Below are 20,853 nucleotides of genomic sequence, written 5' to 3' on the forward strand. Positions count from 1 at the left end.
TTTAACGACAGGAATACAATTACAATGATGAGGTTAAGAGACCACAGGAAAGAGGGCAGGTGACATCTCTGGAAGACAGTGATGGAGTACAAAAAGGGGGTGGAATAGTCCTGGGACAATCATTGTAAAACTATAGTACATCCCACGTGTATCGGCACCGCCGTGGGCTGCCTTTTTAGGAGACACCAACGCTGCCAAACTGAAGGGCGAAGTCGCTCTCGTCGCAGAGCCCGGCACCCATGCGGTTAACGAAAGCTGCCCCCTTTTCGTAAACACACACACACAGAGTTCAGCTTTCATTCCTCATTTTGCCCAAGGGTGTGTAGAATAAAAAGAGGTCAGCCAAAAAAACGGACTGTCTGCTAAATTAGACTTGCAAAAAGTGCTACTGAAAAAAAAAAAGGTGTACTGTGCTCCCGTTGTACAGGATTTTACAGCGGCAGTCCCCTTAGTACTGCTTCTAAGGTGGCGCCACATTGGAGACACACACAGCCTAGCCCCCCACTTAGTCATGAGGCATAATAAAGACTTTGTTTGCACACGACTGTTCATATCTCAGCACTTTTCAAACTGATCCCATGTGCTGCTTGTCTTGTGAGAAAACGGGATCGATATCATTTGTACTAGCTTATGAGGTTACCCAGAGTCAGTTAAGGGTGTGAGCAGACAGGACCCCGAAAGAAGGGGTATGACAGTGGTCCTTCCTCCCTGTACTCAAAGAAATGTTAACAATTATGCAATAGTAACTAACACTTCTCTAGTTCTTTTTGTGTAATGTAACTCAGTCATAATATTGATACTTATTACACATACAGTCCTTACTTTGTGCAAGACAATCCTTTAAGTGCCTTGTGTATATTGACTCATTTAACCCTTATGATACCCCTTTGAGGAAGGTACTTTAATTATCCTCATTTTAACAATGAGGAGGGGAGCAGCTGTAGCTCAGTGGTTGAGCACCTGCTTCCCAGGTACAAGGTCCTGGGTTCAATCCCTGGTACATCCTAAAAAATAAAAAAATAAAAAAATGAGGAAAGTGGGGCCCAGAGAAATCAACTTGTGCAGGTCATGCAACTAAAAGAGGCAGAGCTGGGATTCAGACCCAGGCCCTCTGGACACAGGAGTCATGCTCTTGACCACTTCACCCTCCTAGTAGAAAGAACGCAGGGTTTGGAGTTGGGGCAGTGTGGGTTTGAGGCCCCTTTGGTGAGTCTGAGGAAGTCCCATCGCTGAGACTGTTTCCTCATCAGTGAAATGGGGATAAACGCGCCTATCTTGCAAGGCTTTTGTGAGGAGTCGAGATAATGCAGAGAAATACCTAGCACAGAATACGGCTACTCAGGTTGCTGTTATCATTATTACAGCTTACCAGGTATTGTGTTTGCCCTTTTATAAGGAAATAGTCCCTAAATTTACAGTCTGCTGGAAATCCCCGAAAAACGAAAGAGCACCCCAGTCCTTATGGCTTATTGCTGCAGGGGTCTGGGCTCTGGGGTGTCCCAGGAGAGCACTTCAGGGCCCCCTTTAAAGAATGTTTTCAACCCACTCTGCTTGTGGTAGGCTCATTCTTTCCAGGATGTGCAGCCCAGGGTGGGAAAGAAGAGGGAATTTGCAGCTGGTCGGCCAGGATCCACTGTCCACCTTTTCTACTTCCTGACGTCCTGCTCTTCCAGATCACTTCATCTCTTTGAGCCTCAGTTTTTCATCTGTAAAATGGAGATAGCAGTTTTTGTCTAATGAGTTACTGTGAGGAGAACACATTCGTAAAGTTAGATGCTCAAGGAATGGGTTGTTATCAGGGCTTATCATCATCCAGGAGACGAAGAAAGGAGCTAGGTTCCTATTTCCCCTGTGGTTGGCCCGTGATGATTAAACTGCTCTGGGTGTCCATGTGCCAGTTGAGTCTATGAGTCCAGTTCACTGGACTCACCCAGGACAACTAATAAGGTGACGGCGATGGACAATGTCCATCCCAAGGAACAGAGAGAGTCTGCCCCATGGGATAAGTGCCCGGTCAGTTAGAGGCAGAGTGGGCCTCACCAACCCCAGATCCTCATAACTTACGAAATTGTGCGGGGCAGTGTAAACTATGATGTAAACTCTAATCCACAGTTAGTGGCAGTGCTTCCATTAAGAAAACATAAATAAATAAACTGTTCCACGATGGTGTTAGTCATTTCTGGTTGGATGAGGTCTCGTTTGACCCAATTTCCCCATATCAGTGGAGCAGAGGAGGGTTGTGGGGAGCAGCCACTGTTTTAGCTTCCTCTGTGTTTGCTTTATCCCACACTGAGGGCAGCACCAAGGAGGGCCATGATGTTTCCTGCTTTTCTTTTTGAAGAATGTTTATAGGGTAACTGACCCCATGAGGGTATCCTTTTTTTTTTTTTACCTCCACCCCTGCCCCATTACTGCCTCTTCTTGCTTCGCCATCATGTAAATAGGCTCAATAGATGCTTGCCTAGTTGATTTTAATAAGGTTCCTTTCCTTTTTATCTTGTAAACATTCGGCATACCAACTCTTCTGTAGCCTCCACCAGAACAAAAACGGCTCCAAGAGAGGATGTATGTTATCTCCTGATGTTAACAGTGCTCAGAGAATTTTCAGAACTCCTGTTCTAGAACTAGGTTCAGAGCCTGTACTATATATACCTGAGCATTCTTTTAATGAGGACAAATCTGGATTTTTGAAAGATAGTGTGGATTTTTGAAAACTGCCAATTCTATTGAATAAGCATTCAGTCAAGAGAAGGCTGCTGTGGTCTTGACTTGGTTTTCCTTCCAATTCTATCACTGCAATACTATATTGCACAGATATCTTTCCTTGCCTGCCCTGGTGTGATTTGAGTCCAGGTGAATCTTTTTCTCTGCTGTGTGATTTTTGCACGATAGTCTTATAAATGCTGTTGAGCTGAAACATCTAAGAGTCTTTTGGTTCACACAAAGGACTCCTTCATCCTACAGACCTGTAGAAATGAGTTTACTTGTTAATGCACATGTGCGATTTGCACAAAGGCCCATCTGTAGAGAATGAAAAAAAATGAAGGAAACAATAGAGAATTATCAGGTGTTTTCATTGCAGAGAGGCTTTCCTGTATGTATGTTTGTGTGTGTGTGTGTGTGTATGTTTATGTGTGTGTGTGTAGCTAGAAGGCATTTCTGATGATATTTCTATAAAGGTCATTAAAGATCTATATATGCTATATTTTTCATAATTACAAATGAGTATATGTAATATAGGGGCATATCAATGTGTGTTACTGTGTGCTGTTAAAGGAAAGTTTAATATAGCGGTAGAATAATGTGGATATCTGCTCTCTGAAGAGACTATTTTTATGTGCTGTTTCTGAAGGTGAAGTAGATTTATAGGAACAGGCTCTTGTGAAGCTCTTGTGAGATATAAATTAATTATGGCCTCTTAGGTGCAATTGCAATGGCAGTTAAAGGACATGGCAATGGGAGTAGTAAGGTAAGTCCTGGGTCTGTCTGGAGAAGTCCCTTCTGGAGAAGGCTCATGCAGTGTGTTCGTGACCAGCATTGACCAAGGAGCCTGCAGTTACACAGAAACAGGGAGTACCAGTGGGTAAATGCCATTTTACCCAGTTCTGGTTCTCTATAAGGCCCCATTTTCTTTTACTTAGAAATTCTTTCTTGAGTTCTCATTTTCCTTTTCATTTCCACAAATCTTTTAAGGTAAATTAAGTTTAAAGGGTAAAATACAGTATCAAATTGCTCGCACTGTCTAATGATTCTTTCTGTCCTTCCTGATATAGCTATAATATCTGTATGTATGGGCATAAAATTCCAATAAGTAGTTTTTACCAGGATCGAAGACTGTTGTTTCAGGGGCTTATTTGTTTCTTGATCAAGTGTTGTCTTTCTTACAAAGTCTGTTCATCAATGAGAATTTACCAGTTAAGGATTGTTGCTGCTACAGTGGAGTAATAAAAAAGAGTTAGAAAATGTTTTTATCTCTGAAGTGCTTTACCATCAGATCAAGCATTTAGAATACATACAACATAGTATAATTTACCAGCACCTACAGAGTGAACTCTCCATCTGCCCAAGTATACAGAATTTAGAGAGGCCAGATGCGCCCTGAAAGAGAAAGGAGGGTGCATTTATTTGTTCCCCTTTTTAATGAGCCAGCACGTCCCTCTGACCTGTACTGTGCTCTCTTAGTGCCCAGGATCCTTGACAGTGTTTGAGATGTTGACAGTTATCTTTTCACTATCTCCTTGTTCACTGGTGTCGTTGTTTTAAAATTTTTGTTGAGATGTCTATATCTTCTCGCTATATCATGAACTCCTTCCAAAACGGGGTCCATCTTATTTTGTGTCCGTGGGATGTAAATGTAATGCCTTGCTTACAGCCGATGCTTAATGTTTGTTGCTTAATAAAATTGAAAGATGTGAGCTATAAAATAGGAGCTAGTGAATGGCTCAGTTTGGTGTATACAAAGTACCCAACAAATATTTGTTCAGTGATTGAATGAATTAGTGAGTTAACTCACTAAATAAATTAACTGATCATATGAAATATTTGATTGTGTCTGTGTGTGTATGTCATGAAGGGCAAAAGCCTCCTTCACACTCTGTGACAGTATCCTAGAGGATGGATAGGATATTGGATTTTTCCTCAAAATATTTCAGTCTTTTATAGCTGTCTTTTCCCACACTTAAAATTAGAAGAAAAACAAACATGTTTTAAAAATATTTTTCAGCAACTTGTCTTTATGAAGATTTTCCAAAGCATTCAACTTGGTATTCATAGAAGCAGCAGCTCTTTTTAATTTGGGTCCTGTTTCGCATCAGTTTCTAGACCATTTAATTAACTTACATAGTAGTAACAGTGAGGTCAATGGTCATAAGCAGGTTAAGAAACATACAACTGGTACTTGCTAAGATGCAACTCAACTGGTGGGACTAGAAGTACTTGGAGCATACTAGAGAACAGCTTTCCAACAATGAGCCCCCGCCTGCTGTTGGCATCAGCCGGTACAGAACATAGAACAAATGAAGAATACTGGTAAGTTTAGTCAGTTAAGTGGAGACCAGTTAAGAGAGGATCTTCTATTCAACTAAAACTATGTTTGCCATGATAAGATGAGTGAAGGAATTTAGAAGTGTCTGTGGATTTAGGAGAAAAAAAAACGATGGCTGCATATCTGCGACTGCTAACAGTATCTAATGTATTGGGAGACTGGAGAAAGGCAGAAAGCACAAGTTAAAATAGAATGGGAAGTTGACCAACATGGTTGCTTTTTGTATAAACTCTTGAATTTAAGAAAGTACTAAGAGATAATAAGAGTAGGTTGCTTTTCCATGCTTTTTCCCTTTAAGCTTTTCCAACTTAGTGTGGGAGAGAAATGGGAGACAAACAAGGAGCCAGGGAGGTTGTGCCTCTCCTTAGGAAGAACGTACCTTTAAGTTAAGAGCGGAGACTTTGAAATGTGATTAGAAGGTTTTCTAGCCAGTTTTGAAACAAAGTCATGAAGCAATAGGAGGAGTACTTTTATATAGCATCATTCATCTTTGTTAACAACCCAAATGATTAGATGTTTGGGAAACTGCCCCTCTAAATATGGGCTAAAGGAACTGGGTTTATTTAGCTTAGAGAGAGAAAGAGAGCGAGCTGAGAGACTTAATAATAGTCTCCAAGAATATGAGGGATATTCCATGAGTGATGGAGAGCAGCTGTTTCCTGTTGCCACTGAGGACTGGATAAGAAAGAATGGAGTTAAACTGCAGAAAATGGGTTTAAGAACTCCTTGGCCATGAAGTTCAAGACAACAAACCCACAAGTCACTCTTCTGTTTCAGAATTATATAGTCAGTGAACTGTCTTTCTTGGGTGGTTTAAATGTGGCCTGCTCTTGAGCTATTTAAAAGGTCAACCGGACCTTTCACCCGTGTAAGCAAATGAAGTTTTCCATTGTCTGCGCCTACCAGTACTCTGTGGTTGATGAAGCCCTTTTCTCTAAATTTTCTAATGAGATTTAGAAGAGAAAGCGCTTCAGAGGCTCTTTGTTCCCTTTGCTCTGTTTTTACTCCTTCTCTCTAAGGTAAAGGATTTCCAGAGATTTGCCAGTGTTTTTCCCAACCATTTAGCCAATATCATCATGATTTTTTTAAAAATTCTGTGTCTTCAGTGGATGTATTTAATATATATGATATATACTTGAGATATAATGCATATACATCTATTTGTTTCCTATATATTTGATTCAACATGAAAGCAATGCCTTTTTCTAGGCAGTGTGAGGGATATGAAGATGATACACACATCGTTCTAATTACGACCTAATTGTAATTATAATATTATAATTATATCTGCAGATATATTTTATATAGTTTATAGCCTTATGAAATAAATCATCATTATAAAAGGTCAGAGAAGGGAAGACATTTAAAGGCAGAAAAGTGAGTTCTGAGTATGTTGCTAGTTTTTAGTCAATGGAGCAGATGGAAATGCTGGAATACTTTATTCTCAATTATTGTCTATCATTTTTGTCCATATTAGATTAATTCCGTCATTTATTCTGAACTGAATAAATGGCGTCTTTTTTACCCTACTGAGAGTATTTTCAAGGCAATGTTTGAGTCCCAGAGGATTGGCAGCTGTTAAGCGCTTTCTTTAAATTTATAACTATGTATACATTCATGTTTTATTTTCATCTTGTGCCAACATTTATTACAATCTTATTAAAATTCTCTGTCTCTGTCATTGAATGTCTTCTGCCATCCTCAAAGGATAAGGCTGAATCGTGTTTCAACTCTGACTCCCTCAACTCTTTTGGCCTTTAAACTCCAACACTGAAGTGGGAAAATGGCTTGAGACTCATTCACTGTGAGGCCTTGGGCAAGTTACTTAACCTTTCTGAGTTTCAGTTTCCTTAAGCTAAAAAAGCAAAACAATAAAAAACCAGGTGAGATGGATAACACCAAGTTACAGGAATGTGTTGAGGATTAAAGTAAATGAAATAAGGCATGTCAAACCCAGAGTCCAATGTGCCCAGCTCTCAAGTCTTATTAATTTGTTTCATGTAAATGACAAAGAGCATCTCTTACCTGTGGTAGAATCATGATTGCCTGGAAATTCTCTTCATGCAGTAGGATGAATTGGACCATTAGGGCAATAGGGTTTATCTAAAAATTCATGAGGGCACTGCTGTGTGAATCTCAGCTGTATGAATATCTTTCCTTTCCTAAACTTACTTCATCCAGGAGAAGTCTACTATAATGCCAAATATTCCAGGAAGCATATGTTGCCAAATGACCTGAAATAATTCATGTACACACCTGGAAGGAAAGTGCCCTTAAAGTTCTATGGAAAGATTAAGCATTTTGCTTTACAAGGTTTAAAGGAGAGTTAAATCTTCTGCAATTCGGGCAATCATTTTATAGACACTGAGTAAATTGAATGCTGAGCTTTGAAATGATATCAAGTTGAGGACAGGATCCTTGCTGTGGGGAGGCTTAGGAACTTGTTGGCAAGACCAAACCCACATGCATGCCACGACCACAGAACAGTTTGACTATCAGGAAGGGCAATGAAGCACGGTAGGGCTTGAGCCCCTACGTACTGGGGAAAGGCAGGATACTGGGGTTGAGTAGGGATTCAGTATGGCTCTAGGAGACTTGGACTCATCAGTTGGCTAAGTCCTAAAACTCTAACCCTTAAAGATGATCGAAATAACCACCTAAAATCTCCATTTTCTATAGACACCCAAGAACATGCTGTACTTGTTCTTTATTCCTTTCAAATGGATGCATCCTTCTCAAGGCCTCAGTGTTCAGGCTGATTTGCTTTCAGACCCTCTTCTACACAGTGTGCCAGACAGCTCCTGCCTAGATTCATTTTTAGTCCGCAGGATACGGAATATCTTCATAAATCATTATAAGTCACAGTGAGAGTAAAAATTCCCAGCTAGAGACTTACCTCAAAAGCTGGGACATGCCTAGTATTTTAATGTCATTGGGTTTAGGAGCCATGAGGTTAAGGCCATTCTCTCTTGATCAGGAGAAGATTTATATTTCAGGGCCTTAGGAGGGGAGTATGGGCCATCCTTCTCAACCCTAGCTCCCCAAATAAATAAGTAGGGAGGCAAAACAACAAAACCGTCAAACTTAATAGCATAGAATTTATGGGCCAAAATCTTGCAAAGCTTGTGTCAGCAAAGAAATAATTACTGTCACTTTCTTGTAGACACTCGGCTTTATAGCTGCTGTCACCTTTATCACAACATGCAGCTGATTTAGTAGCTCTGTTTTTCATGGCAAATGGCCTGGTCCTATGTTTTTATGCATGTGGCCATGCAGTTGAAAGGACAATGGTTATAGTAACAGGGAGCTAAATTTAGATCACGAATTGGAGAACTGTTAATGATTTTGGTTGAGTCATGCTGTCAGTATGCCAAATGAGCTTTTCCCCCTGCTCTTTGATCCTCTAGATTCTCAAATCCAAAGATTTGACATCTCCAACCCAGCGCTACATTGACAGCAAAGTCGTGAAAACAAGAGCTGAAGGCGAATGGCTCTCCTTTGATGTGACTGATGCTGTTCACGAGTGGCTTCATCATAAAGGTTACAAGGCACCCTTCTGCTTCCTTCCCTTGATGCTCAGAGGCATTTACTTATTGCAAGTTGATTATAGATTTAACGGTGTAGACCCTACTGAAAAAAAATGATTTCCTTGATTTCATGTTTTCCAGACAGGAACCTGGGATTTAAAATAAGTTTACACTGTCCGTGCTGTACCTTTGTGCCATCTAATAATTACATCATCCCAAATAAAAGTGAAGAACTAGAAGCAAGATTTGCAGGTAATCGAAGTGTGGTTTTGTGAGGTGCGAGCGGGAAGCGTATATGTTGATAACCTCATGGGGGATAAAGACAGTTCATAAATGAAAATAGGATTATTTGGTGAGACCTGGGAAGTTTCATTTCTTTAGGCAAAGACATGGTTGGACAAGAATATATAGGGCAAAAAAGTTTGGAAGAAAGGGATTAGTTCCTAGTTTAGGTTTAATGTCTTGGACAGTACTAACCAACTGACGCATTAACCCTCTGAATTATTAAATAGTCAGTTAAGCCCTTTATTCTTTATTTAAGCAAGCCAACTTTCCATCTCTGCAAACATTATAAGGAAAGGTAGCATACATTCAAAGTAATGCATTGACAATCTCCCAAACCTAGCCCCAAACCCTAAATAGCATTTCACAGAAGAAAGGAATCCCCTCTCACTATGGCTCCTATAAGGAACCTTACAGGTACTGGAGTACCCCACCTTTTCTAGCCTGTACCCAGTATTTCCAGCAACTTCTCCACAATTTTTAAATTATAGTTTATAAACACATAATAAGGCTCTCCTTGCTCACCTTTTAGTAACTTGGTCAAGAGTTAGGGAAAATGAAGAGATGCCAACGACCCCAGCCACTTCCTGTATGAGATCACAAGTCTTTGGATGCGAAGAGGTGAGAGGGAAGTCTGTGCATCAGCCCGCACTGCCAGATCAGCAGCTGCTTTCCTTCCCCTGAACTGCTACCACCCAGACAGACACCCATTCCCTTTCAGAAGACTCCTGTGGCCCTTGCTCGTGGAAAATTACTCCCAGACGTCCAGAGATTTATTTCAGGCGCTAACATAGTCATGATTCTCTAGAGTGTGGAGATCAAATGCTTAAACTGGCAGTCTCTTGAGCATGCTTTAGGGAGCTCGAGTTTCTGACTCTCAAAAGGAATCAAGAAAGTGTCGAGGATGCCATAAAATCAATGAAAAAGCCCTTTCTTCACAGCCTCCCAAAATAGCATTAGGCGAGGGTGACTTTGTTTCACTTGAACCTAATTCACTGTGCTTTAGTGTAAGTCTCAGGTTATGTTCATTAGGAGAGTCCTTGGAGTTTAGAAGTCTTAGGGAGAGCGTGAACCCGAGGGGTGACAGGGCATGTTCTGTTGCTTTCGTTGTTGAGCGTTGAAACAGCCTAAACTGAGGATTGACTGAAATAACTTGCCTAGATTGCTCTTGGGTTCTAGATCAAAGTCTTATTCTGTAGTGACTTTCATAACCAACCAGCCCTGCCTTTGACTCTGAACTTCCTTCTGACAAGAGCCCCATTTAGAAGTGTTCGTTGTCACCTGTCGTAGTCCTGTTTTGCCCTATCTATTTCCGTGGGGGATGACGAGAGCCAGCTGATGCTGCTATCGTGGTCATCACTGCTATTTGTGACAATGTACAAAGGAAAAAGAATATGGCTGATTATATCTGATGAAGGTAAAGCTAAATGTTTATTACCCAAATGCGTTTTTTCAAGGTATTGATGGCACCTCCATATATACCAGTGGTGATCAGAAAACTATAAAGTCCACTAGGAAAAAAAACAGTGGGAAGGCCCCCCACCTCCTGCTAATGTTATTGCCCTCCTACAGACTTGAGTCTCAACAGTCCAACCGGCGGAAGAAGCGCGCTCTGGATGCAGCCTATTGCTTTAGGTAAGGGCAATCAAAATTAAACAAAGTAGTTGCATCTGTTAACTCTCGTACTGCCTTCGCCCTTTCTTTTTCTATATAATGACCTGAACTGAGCACATTGCTTTAAAGCCTTGTATAGTATAGCATAGCTGTTACATCTCACCACATCATTCTTCCCAGAGGCTTAGAACAGTTTTTTCTATGTCATGTTCATCAGCTTTTTAGCAGTGAACCAAGTGTGGAGAGAGAAAAACTAGTCAATGTTTTTTCCCCCAGTTTTCTGACTGAAGAAGAGAAGGAGCTCTCTGGTGCTCCAGAACAAATATAAGCTTACCCATTATAACTTTATTATTTTAAACTTTGTTATAAGTTTACGTTATCATTGAGGAGCTGGGTGGTAGCCATTCCTTAGTTAAGGGAGATCCAACATCTGTACGAAGCCTTCACCCATGCTGCAGAATGCCATTGGCCACCCCATTCGCAGACAGCAGGAGAAGACTATTTGTCACGTCTTTAACTATAGATTAAGAGAGAAGTGAGGGCACAAGCCAAGAAAAATGTATATCCCATTTCCATGTGAGTGATTGAGGGTGAGTGTGAGTGTTCTTCTCTGGCTTCTTATCAAGTCTGGTAAGAGGAAGGCTCTTTATTTATTTTGAGAATAGGGCAGTGAAGGGTCCCAGCTATCAGAGTGCATGAGTAAAATGGCCTTTTTGATTGTCAGAGCCAGTGGTTGCACTCAGCAAGACTACACGTTTCTTGATCTCTGGTTCATTCCTAGATCAAGGAACAGAAGATGAAATAAGGAATTTATTTTCAAAGGAAAATGCCTTAGGTGGTTCCTCGAATATAGCCATTTTATATTTGCGAGGGTAAGAGAGGCCTGATGACCAAACTTCTCAGTATTGATTGGAAAGGGCTTGGTCTCTCCTAGCCATTCCCTTTGCTTATATTTGGTTGTTCAGGGGTAAAGGTTTGACTTTCTAGGTCACAGGCAAGTCCAGGTAGATAACTCTCAAGGGAAGACAGCCCAGTGATTCGACCGTAACCCCCCATCATGAAAATTACTTTCAATGACAATAAGTCCATTAAAACCTGGCCAATGAGATCTGCTCCCTAGGTGTTTGGCGAATATTTAAATGAGTCATTTTTATGGTTTGGAGTGAAGAGAAACTAGCTTTAAAATCTCCATTTGTTTTCTTTTAACAGAAATGTGCAGGATAATTGCTGCCTCCGTCCACTTTACATTGATTTCAAGAGGGATCTTGGGTGGAAATGGATACATGAACCTAAAGGGTACAATGCCAACTTCTGTGCTGGTGCGTGCCCATATTTATGGAGCTCAGACACTCAGCACAGTAGGGTAAGTGGCTAACTTGTCCCTTCTGTTCTTGGATTACAAAAGTGTACCTGCTGATGGGTTTTCCCAATGAATTCTGATCAGCTTGGCACCCTTTACCCCACACATGAATGGGTGGTAGAGAAGTCCTTTTGGATGACTGGGAAGAATGTAGGCTGTAGTTAAATCCGAAAGAAACACTGAGGAGTTTGACCCAGTTGGTCTTGCCTTCCCATTTAGATTATAAGCAGCTGGAGGGAAGTTTTGTTTAATTTTTCCTTTGTTTTATATTGTTAGCTGTAAGCATAAGTAGATAACCAGACAAAAGTCTTTTGAAGTGAATCAGTCAATATATCACATAGCGTCTTTTACAGCTCAGATGTGAAGGGGTCCACATTTTCATGTAACAAAAGGATTTGATATCGTCTACATCAGGGCCTGTCATATTAGAAAGAGCATTGAGAACTTCAGTTATATTTTGGCGTAGTGTTTTACCACAGTATGACAATGAGAAAAGCATTCAACTTCTCTGAACCTCACTTTCTTATTAGTAAAAAAGAACGTAGTTATTGAAAATTATCTCTAAAATAATGCCAAGTGTGAGAGGTGATGTGAAGAACAAAAAATAATTTATGTGAAAATGATTTGAAAATTAGTATCTCTAAGTCTTTTTGAGTATCACCCAAAGTAAATGAGGGTTTAAACATTTTGTCAAATTATTTAAGTCAGGATCAGGGCTAATTCAGAGGCAGGTCTACATCGGATGCCACGGGTTCCCAGCCCAGATCAGCAAAGACCTGCTCTATACAAAATGATGTTTGTCTTATGTTCCCTTCTGATGGCTCATTGTGTTGGTTTATATCATGGGTATTAACCTAGGATTTTAGAGATTGAAAGGACTTCTTAAGTTTCCTTACTAAACCTTTCATTTTTCTGCAGAAATTGGCATCTAAAGAGTGTCGATGACTTGCTCAAGAGCAAATGGAGAAGTAGTTACAAACCGAGGCCTGGAATGCAGGCTCCCTGGTTTCATAACCAGGGCTTCGTTTGCTCTGTCTTACTGAGTTCAATTCCTGAAATGTGACCACACATTGGGATTTCTATTCCGCCCTTTATGCCTCTGTAAATCTCCCTATTAAAGAGGCATTAGAAAAATTGCCTTCACTGCAGGGTAGGAAAACGAATCTGCTGCCAGAACAGTCACATCATGCATTCAGTCAAATTCAAGAGTTTGGGAGTTACCAATAACTGTGGACAATCTGTATTATAGAATTCCTCTTGGAATCATGTTAAAAACTCATGCGTGAGTGGAACGAGAAGTATATTTTAGAATGCCTCCATGTGCTGGCCTTTAAGTTGACAAATATGGCTCCTCTTCCTTCAGCGGTTTCCCCAGCTCCCCTGTAGGCTTTGGCACCCTGGGCTGACCACGTGCTTGGCCACGTGAGAGAAGCTTGCTCATGCCTGGCCCTTTGTCTGGGCTCCCTGGCTGGGCGGCCCCAGCTGGGCAGGCGCAGCAGTAGCTGTAATGTGGGCAAGGCCCCGTTGCCAAGTAGAAACATAATTCTCCTCCCTGATACACAGAGGGAGTGTGTGAAGGCAGAGACCATGCTTGTTTTTCAAGGAGAGAGGAAGAATAACTGTCATGGTCACACATATGTGGTTTGGACAGTTACCCAAGAAGCCAGGGGTAGCTTAATAAAGTAGTCAGTGTTGCTGTGCTGAACAGATCTTCTGTCTCAGGCTGAAAAAGTTGCAGTGGATCTCAAGGAAAAGGTCATTTGCTGTTTGGCTAACACATTAATGGCATCCTTGGAAATGTGTCTGTCTCATCAATGGGTAGTCTACCTACTTCCACTTGGTAAAAGTCACATACCCTGTTGATGTCATATGGGGTCCAATGGACAGGAGGCACTAGAGAACTTGCAGTTCATTCTGTTGTAGGACTATCTATTCCTCCACCTTAGCCACTACCGTTTGCCCCATGGAAGACCCCGTGGAGAGTTTTATTATTATTATTATTATTACTATTATTATTTTTAAAGCAGAATGTAAGGAAGTGAATAATAAAGTAGACTGCTTTGGTTGTCAGTTGCTAGCTTCATTGTATTATGAAGCAATGGTAAATTAAAAGATGTGTATCGAAAGCCTTTTGCTTTTGTAATGAAAATTTAGTTGCCATTAAATTGGCCTGAGAGGACACTTAACATAGGAAGATTTCCCTGTGCGAGCAGATGGCTTTTCCTGTGCCGAAGGGTTGAAGCTCTTATTCCTGGGGCTTTTATTCATGTGTGTATTCATTTCTTCCCCTCGCACATGAGTCTTATTTTGCCTGGCAAATCTTTACTAGAACTACACAATAAAAATAGTCTACAGGGTCCCTGATCTCAAGTGAATTCTTAATATAAGTTGAAAATGTATACTTGGGAACCAAACTTCAGTTACAAAGCAGTGCAGAAACAAGAGCAGAGTAGTAAGAGGATGACATTTTCCGAGGGACTGGGCAAGGATGTAAAGCAAAGCAGTAATCAGAGTAAAGCCTTTTGGAAAACTCGGGAGAATCTATTGAATGAGCAGGTTTGTCCAGAATCCTTTGTTTAACATGTAGGAAAAAGGATTCAGTGGGAAAACATGTGCATCCACTCACCTACAAATTTGGTCTAAATTTGGAAATAAACCAAGGAAATTATAGAGCAAAAGTAATGTAAATTGCCCCTCAGTGCTATGGCATATATGATAGCAGTATGAAATACATCTTTACAATAATTGCCTTTCTTTCCCTGGCTTTTCCTGTGTTGCCTCTGCTTTGCTGTGCCCTTTTAGGTCCTCAGCTTGTATAATACCGTAAATCCAGAAGCATCCGCTTCTCCTTGCTGTGTGTCTCAGGATTTGGAACCGCTCACCATTCTCTACTACATTGGCAAGATCCCCAAGATTGAACAGCTTTCTAATATGATCGTCAAGTCTTGCAAGTGCAGTTAAAATTCTCGGGAAAGTGGCCAGACGATAGTCACAATGATGATGAGGATGATAACGACGACGGAGATGATAACAATAATGATGAGTGTAACAAGAAAACCTAAAAGAGCCTCAGTTCATCAGTGTTAAAAAATTTTTTCTTTTGAAAACACGGTACTAGTTCAAACACTTTGGAAGTTTGTGTTTTGTTTGTTAAAACTGGCACCTGAAACAAAAAAGCTGAAGGCCTTATTCTACATTTCACTTTGTGAGAGAGACAAGAAGCAAAACCTTTTGTTGTTTTTATTTTTTTTTAAGAAAAAAATAAACACTGGAAGAATTTGTTAGTGTTAATTATGTGAAAGAAAAAAACAAAAACAGGAAAATCCCATTAAGTGGAGTTGCTGTACGTACCGTTCCTGTCCCGTGCCTCACGTGATTTTTCTGTATTGCTATGCAATAGGCACCCTTCCCATTCTCACTCTTAGAGTTAACAGTGAGTTATTTATTGTGTGTTACTATATAATGAACATTTCATTGCCCTTGGAAAATAAAACAGGTGTATACAGTGGCGACTAAATACTTTGCCAGAAACTCATGGATGGCTTAAGGAGCTTGAACTCAAACGAGCCAGAAAAAAGAAAAGGTCAATGGGATGAAAACCCAGGCGAGTTATTATATGACCAAGCAAGTCTGCGTTAAGATAAAGACCCCGAAAACTCATGCTATGTACCAGCTGCCTAAGGAAGCTTCTTGTAAGGTTCAAAAACAGAAAAACCTGTTAATAAAAGAAACTTTCGGTCAGAATAAGCCTGTAAGATTTTTTTTTTCTTTTTAATTGTAGTGGTTCCTTCGCAGTTTACTAAACCAGTGAAATGTTGCAATGTTTTGTCATATACTGGTCAAACTTGGGGCCTTAAAATGTTGCTGTATAGCTGTGCGATGGGTTTTTTTCCCTTCATTCTGGTATGTGTAACCATACCTGTATTATGACAATAGATGGATATAGAAGCATAATTGGAGACACACCTGCAGACCTGTTTCGCAAACTAATAAATCAAGACATTAGCTACTTCACATGTCATGTGTAAATTTTCATTGTATATACCTTTTTTTTACATTTGGTAATAATGCCAACTATGTTTAGATTGGACTTAAATTTGGGCTCTTTTTAACGATCATTCAAAATTATGTGTTTCCTTTAGCTGGTCAGTACTTTCGAGTAAAGCCCCCTATGTTTTGACTTGCACTTCCAGTACACGTTTCATAGTATTTGCTTGACTTGTGCTTTATGTATTGTCCATTATTATGACATAAGCTACCTGAGTCAACTTGTCTACTTTTTTCCCCCAAAAAGGATAGATTCTATTTCAGTGATCTTCCTTCATCTTCTAAGCATCATTACTAAACAATTAAGATTTTAAAAAACTTTTTATTTCAGGAGAATGGGAAATGTTATAATACATAGTGATTGAGGTGAAATGTCTTAGTTTTAGAAAGGACTTTAGGAATCTGACTGACTTGTGGCGACTGAGTTATGAAGGTTTCTCTAACTTGCCTTAATCAGAATTTTCACAGAATTATATTGTTATTAAAGAGCCGACAGTTCATAGGAAACATCTTTTACTTTAATCAGGTTTTTAGTCTCCAGGGGAAAAAGGAGAGATTTACTTTTCAATTGATTTTTTTAAAGGAGGTAAAAATCCCAGGTTGGCATAAGTCATTCTGTTTATTTCACTGAAGGTAAAGGTTTTTATAGATATTCTTTGAAAGTTGAAAAGGCACAAGCTAAATTTTCCCATGATCAAAATTCCTTTCCTCTGTGTGAGCATTATCTAGATTTGAGGCAAGACTTTGCCTTGCTTTAATAAATAAATAATTTGCCGCATTAATGCAAAGGAAGTGCCTTGTATTGAGGTTTGTAGAATATACCAATTCATCAATTAAGTCAATTACTTAGCTTTAAGACAAATATTAAGAGGTAAAACCACAGAATGTTTGTAATTTTACCTAAAGAGCATCATAATAAAGTATGAACCCAAAGTGACGTTGGTTAATATAAGATACTTATTTTTTGGAATTTCCTGACCATTAATTATGATGAAGAATCGGGTTTGCAGCCTTGAAAACTGGAAGAGCAAGAGATGGGATGCCAGGAGAGTAAACAGTTCTTGTGATGACGCTAACCCAAATCCCAGATTTGGGCGTGTGTCCATTATTTTTTTTCTCTTCCATTTTTCTATTAGATCCCTTTATGATTTTATTAGAAATCACTTTGATTTCTGCAGGTATTTTTCTCTCAGATAGGGTGTCATTTTGTTTTGTATTATTTTGTCTTTCCTCATGAATGCACTGATATTTTAAATGCTCTACTTTAAAATCTCTTGAATCTCTTTTGGGGGTGGGGGTGGGAGCGGGGTGTTCTGTAAAACCTTTATTTCCCTTAAGTAAATATTGCCGTGGGTGAGGAGGGTGGTGGGAGAGAATGGGAAACTGTTAGTACGGGGGTGGGGTGGGGCAGCAGTTTTTGTGTGTTAAGCAAGCAGTCCAGCTTTATGGTTGGCATGGTTTTTAAAAATGAAATATAAGACTCGCTGTTCTGTATTTTTGATGACTGATTATGCTGTATGTTAACACGATGTATGTCTGTTTATGTGGTGCTCTAGTGGTAAATAAATTATTTCAATTATATGTCGATGTGTTTTTCCTCTCATGGTCCCACCACTGAGGCCAGGAAATACCTCTCAGGCAATGAGAATGGTCTCAAAGTCAAAGAATCACCCTATCTTTAATATCGCCCTTCGTGGCTTTTTTTCTTAAGGAACGACACTGCAGAAAAATCTTGATTCATGGCTCAAGAGCCAGGATATAGTCATCAAGGACTGAAGAAAGCTCTGCACAGTCTTTTTATTCTCGTTTATTGCTATTTGGTAATTGTTTGAGATTTAGTTTCCATCCAGCTTGACTGTCTACCAGAAAAAAATGCGGAGAGATGTTTGGACCACGCATTGGCTTTCTGGTTCTATGTACTGCCAACCCCAGGGCCGAATAGAACTGGTCTAGACAGTATCCCCTGTAGCCCCATAACTTGGATAGTTGCTCCACCAGCCAGATGTAACAAGAGTCACGTGCTTTTGGTTTGGTTGTTGGGAACAGCTACTCTTAGTTTCACCAACACCACTGCTTTCAAAGAACCCCCTTTTCCCTCACATTTCCTTGGCTCTTATCTGTAAGACCAGACTTCCCAGTCTCTTACTAAATAGAACCAATAAAAAAGTAGTGTGTGGCTCAGTCTGGTTTTCTTGCTTTACGTAGTGAATGAACTAATTTGTGCTTATGGTTTTGCACAATAGTTTGTGCCTGTTGTCCGACTGTCACGTAGAAACAAACCCTCAATTCCAGTGGATAGGTAGAGTAGAAAATGGATCCCTTTTGTACAGAATTCTCTCTGATCCTTTATACTTTACTCATAGGTAGAGGAAGTGTGCCACTCTCAAAAATAATTGTTCACACTTTGGTACCACCAGCCTGGTGTCCCAGCCCACAGCACATTTAATTGGTGGGCGAATATAGGAGGGTACCCCAGGATGCTTGAAAAGGCCACTGAAAAGCTCTGTCTCTGTTGAGAATTAGCCAGCCGTTCAGGGCCTCTTTGTCTTTAAAATGAGGATGATAATAGCTGCTTCACATAAGTTGCTTGTTTGTTTCTGTACCTTGTTGTTGCTGTTAAGTGAATTAATCCATGAAAAGTACTTTGGCTGGTGTTTGGCTGGTCATTGATGATCAGTATATGGTAGCCTTAGCAACATTTTCCAGCCTGTTCTACCTTTGGCTTCTATTCTAATGAGCTGTTTATTTCCAGCTATAAACTGGGGCCCATACTTCATCTTGATATTTACTGAATGTATAAAACCCTCAGGCCGTCATCTCATAAATCCATCAAGCCATCGGTTATTCCTGAGAATATTCTCCATTTAACATGTATGATTGACTAGAAATTTTTAAATTGAGGTTACGTGCTCATTTTAAGCCTTGCTTGTAGTCTGAAATCCAAAGTAAAGGAGACAAAGTGGTTATTTGAATGATCCATTCCCTAAGATGATGATACTAACAGCTGCAATTTGCTCAGTAACGACTCTTTACCAGGCACAGGTTCCCTGTTAATTTGTTTAACCTTACATTTCACCCATTGTACAGGGAAGTGAGCAGAGCCAGAATGGTCAAAGTACTTGTCCAAGATGACTCAGCTTGTATAGGAAAGGTCTAGAACTGCGTTGTCCAACAGACATAGCTGCTAGCCACATGTGGATATAGAGCAAATGAAATATGGCTAATTTGAAAAGAGATATGCTGTAAATGTAAAATATATACCAGATTTTGAAGACTTAGTCCAAAAAAAATGTAAAATGTCTCATTAATAGTTTTTATATTGATTTCATGTTGAAACAATAATATTTTGCTATATGGGATTAAATAAAGTATATTATTAAAATTAATTTTACCTGTTTCTTTTTATTTTTTTAAAATACAGCCACCGGAAAACTTATCCTTACATGTGTGCCTTGCATTCGATTGCTATTAGATAGTGCTGGCCTAGAATTTGAAAGCAGCTCTGTTTGGCAATAAAGATTAAGCTATTCTCATCAGCTTTGCCACCAGCCTTTGTTTTTGTAATTGATGTATGACTGAACCATAATTAGGGAGGGCCCTACGTCATCAAAGGTCAAACTTTGTTGCATATTGGCAATTCCGTGTGGTTCTACCTAACAGTTGGATCTGACTGGCGAATGTGGTCATGAAAATGCAAGTATTATATATGCCCACTTGGCAGAGTTTTCCATAAAATTTATGGTTAGAGACAAGAACTGGAGAAGCTGAGCTATTGTTTCAATTGTTTTCAGCCCATAGACATCTCATTAATGTGCCTGTGACAACTCTTCCTATCCTATTTAAGGGAAAAACAAAACTAAACCGCACAACACTTACTGTGCTCCTTTGAGTGCCTGGTCTTGAGAAGACACTGCTCTTCTATCTGGAAATAGGCTGTGCTCCGTTCCCTCTGCCAACAGGCCCTCGAGGGGTGGGTGGAACCAGCCTTTGTGTCCTGAGCCTTATAGAACTGGGGTTAAAGAAGGTGGGGGGAGAGAGGGTTGCTTAAAAAAAGAAATCAAAATTACAGATACATGAGAAGAGGCTCCTAAGAGTGAAAAGCCTAGAGAGATCCCATGGCCAACTGACCGGTGGGCTTTAGCTAACGCATGTCTTTGTCTATCAAAGACTATTAACCGTGTAACTCTAGCAAAAACTAGATGTCATCTCTGTTTTGCTGATCTACTCGATCGGTTGCTCCACTCTCTAGTCCTCCCCATTTTCTCAGCAACCACATTCTATGTGCTAAAGAAAGGAAGACCCTCATTTAGGCTCCCTGTTTTTCTAACATTCCAGGACAGGGCCAATAGAGGAAATGCTTTTTTTTTTTTTTAACCACTTTTGGAACATAGCTAGATCTCATGAGATTGCCATTATTACTGAAATCGATACCAGTCCATATTAGATACCAGTCCATGTTATCAATATATACAGATAACGATACTTGAAAATGCAAAGGGAATGCTTTTCGATGACCTTTTAAAAAGAAAAGGATGGCTTCAGGCTTTTCCCTTGAGGGGGTCTCTGTCCCCCCAGCTCCTTTGTAGTTGATTTCTTTATTTCAGGGAGGAATAATAGCTGTTTGCAGAAGAGATGAGTGTGTTCCCTGTAATTGGGCAGAGACCTAGTAAAAGGAACAGAATGTACTGAGGGAGACTTTGTGTCCTGTGAGCAAAACTAGGAAAATCATTCAGCCTAAAAGAACAGACATAATTAAACAGCAAGGCACAAAAAATTAGTGGTAAAGAAAAAGGCCCCGTGTAATCTGTCAGGCTTTTCCCCCAAAGCGGGACTTTTCTCTCCTCTGTGTATCACCAGGCTGACAGAGAGAACACAGATGTGCTACTCACATGACATCACGAAGACCTGGCCAGCCCTGGAAGTAGAAACCCTCTCCTCAGCTCCAGGTCTCCGTTCTGAATCATATAGAAAATCCCTAA

General features: G+C 40.1%; 1 protein-coding gene across 3 annotated transcripts in view; it reads left to right on the forward strand.

Moving 5' to 3' along the window:
• Window positions 1–17,455, forward strand: part of TGFB2 (transforming growth factor beta 2) — a 78,197-nt gene extending 60,742 nt beyond the window's left edge. For 2 of the 3 annotated variants that reach the window (XM_004480219.5, XM_004480218.5), the window contains 5 exons: window positions 8,452–8,584; window positions 8,713–8,823; window positions 10,311–10,488; window positions 11,677–11,830; window positions 14,630–17,455. In XM_004480219.5, coding sequence (XP_004480276.1) covers window positions 8,452–8,584; window positions 8,713–8,823; window positions 10,311–10,488; window positions 11,677–11,830; window positions 14,630–14,788 — 735 coding nt within the window. In that variant the 3' untranslated portion in view covers window positions 14,789–17,455. The remainder of the gene's footprint in view (window positions 1–8,451; window positions 8,585–8,712; window positions 8,824–10,310; window positions 10,489–11,676; window positions 11,831–14,629) is intronic. The other variant, XM_004480220.5, reaches the window with a different exon arrangement.
• Window positions 17,456–20,853: the final 3,398 nt, after the last annotated feature.

This window comes from Dasypus novemcinctus, chromosome 13, assembly GCF_030445035.2.
Source record: "Dasypus novemcinctus isolate mDasNov1 chromosome 13, mDasNov1.1.hap2, whole genome shotgun sequence".
Taxonomy (NCBI): domain Eukaryota; kingdom Metazoa; phylum Chordata; class Mammalia; order Cingulata; family Dasypodidae; genus Dasypus; species Dasypus novemcinctus.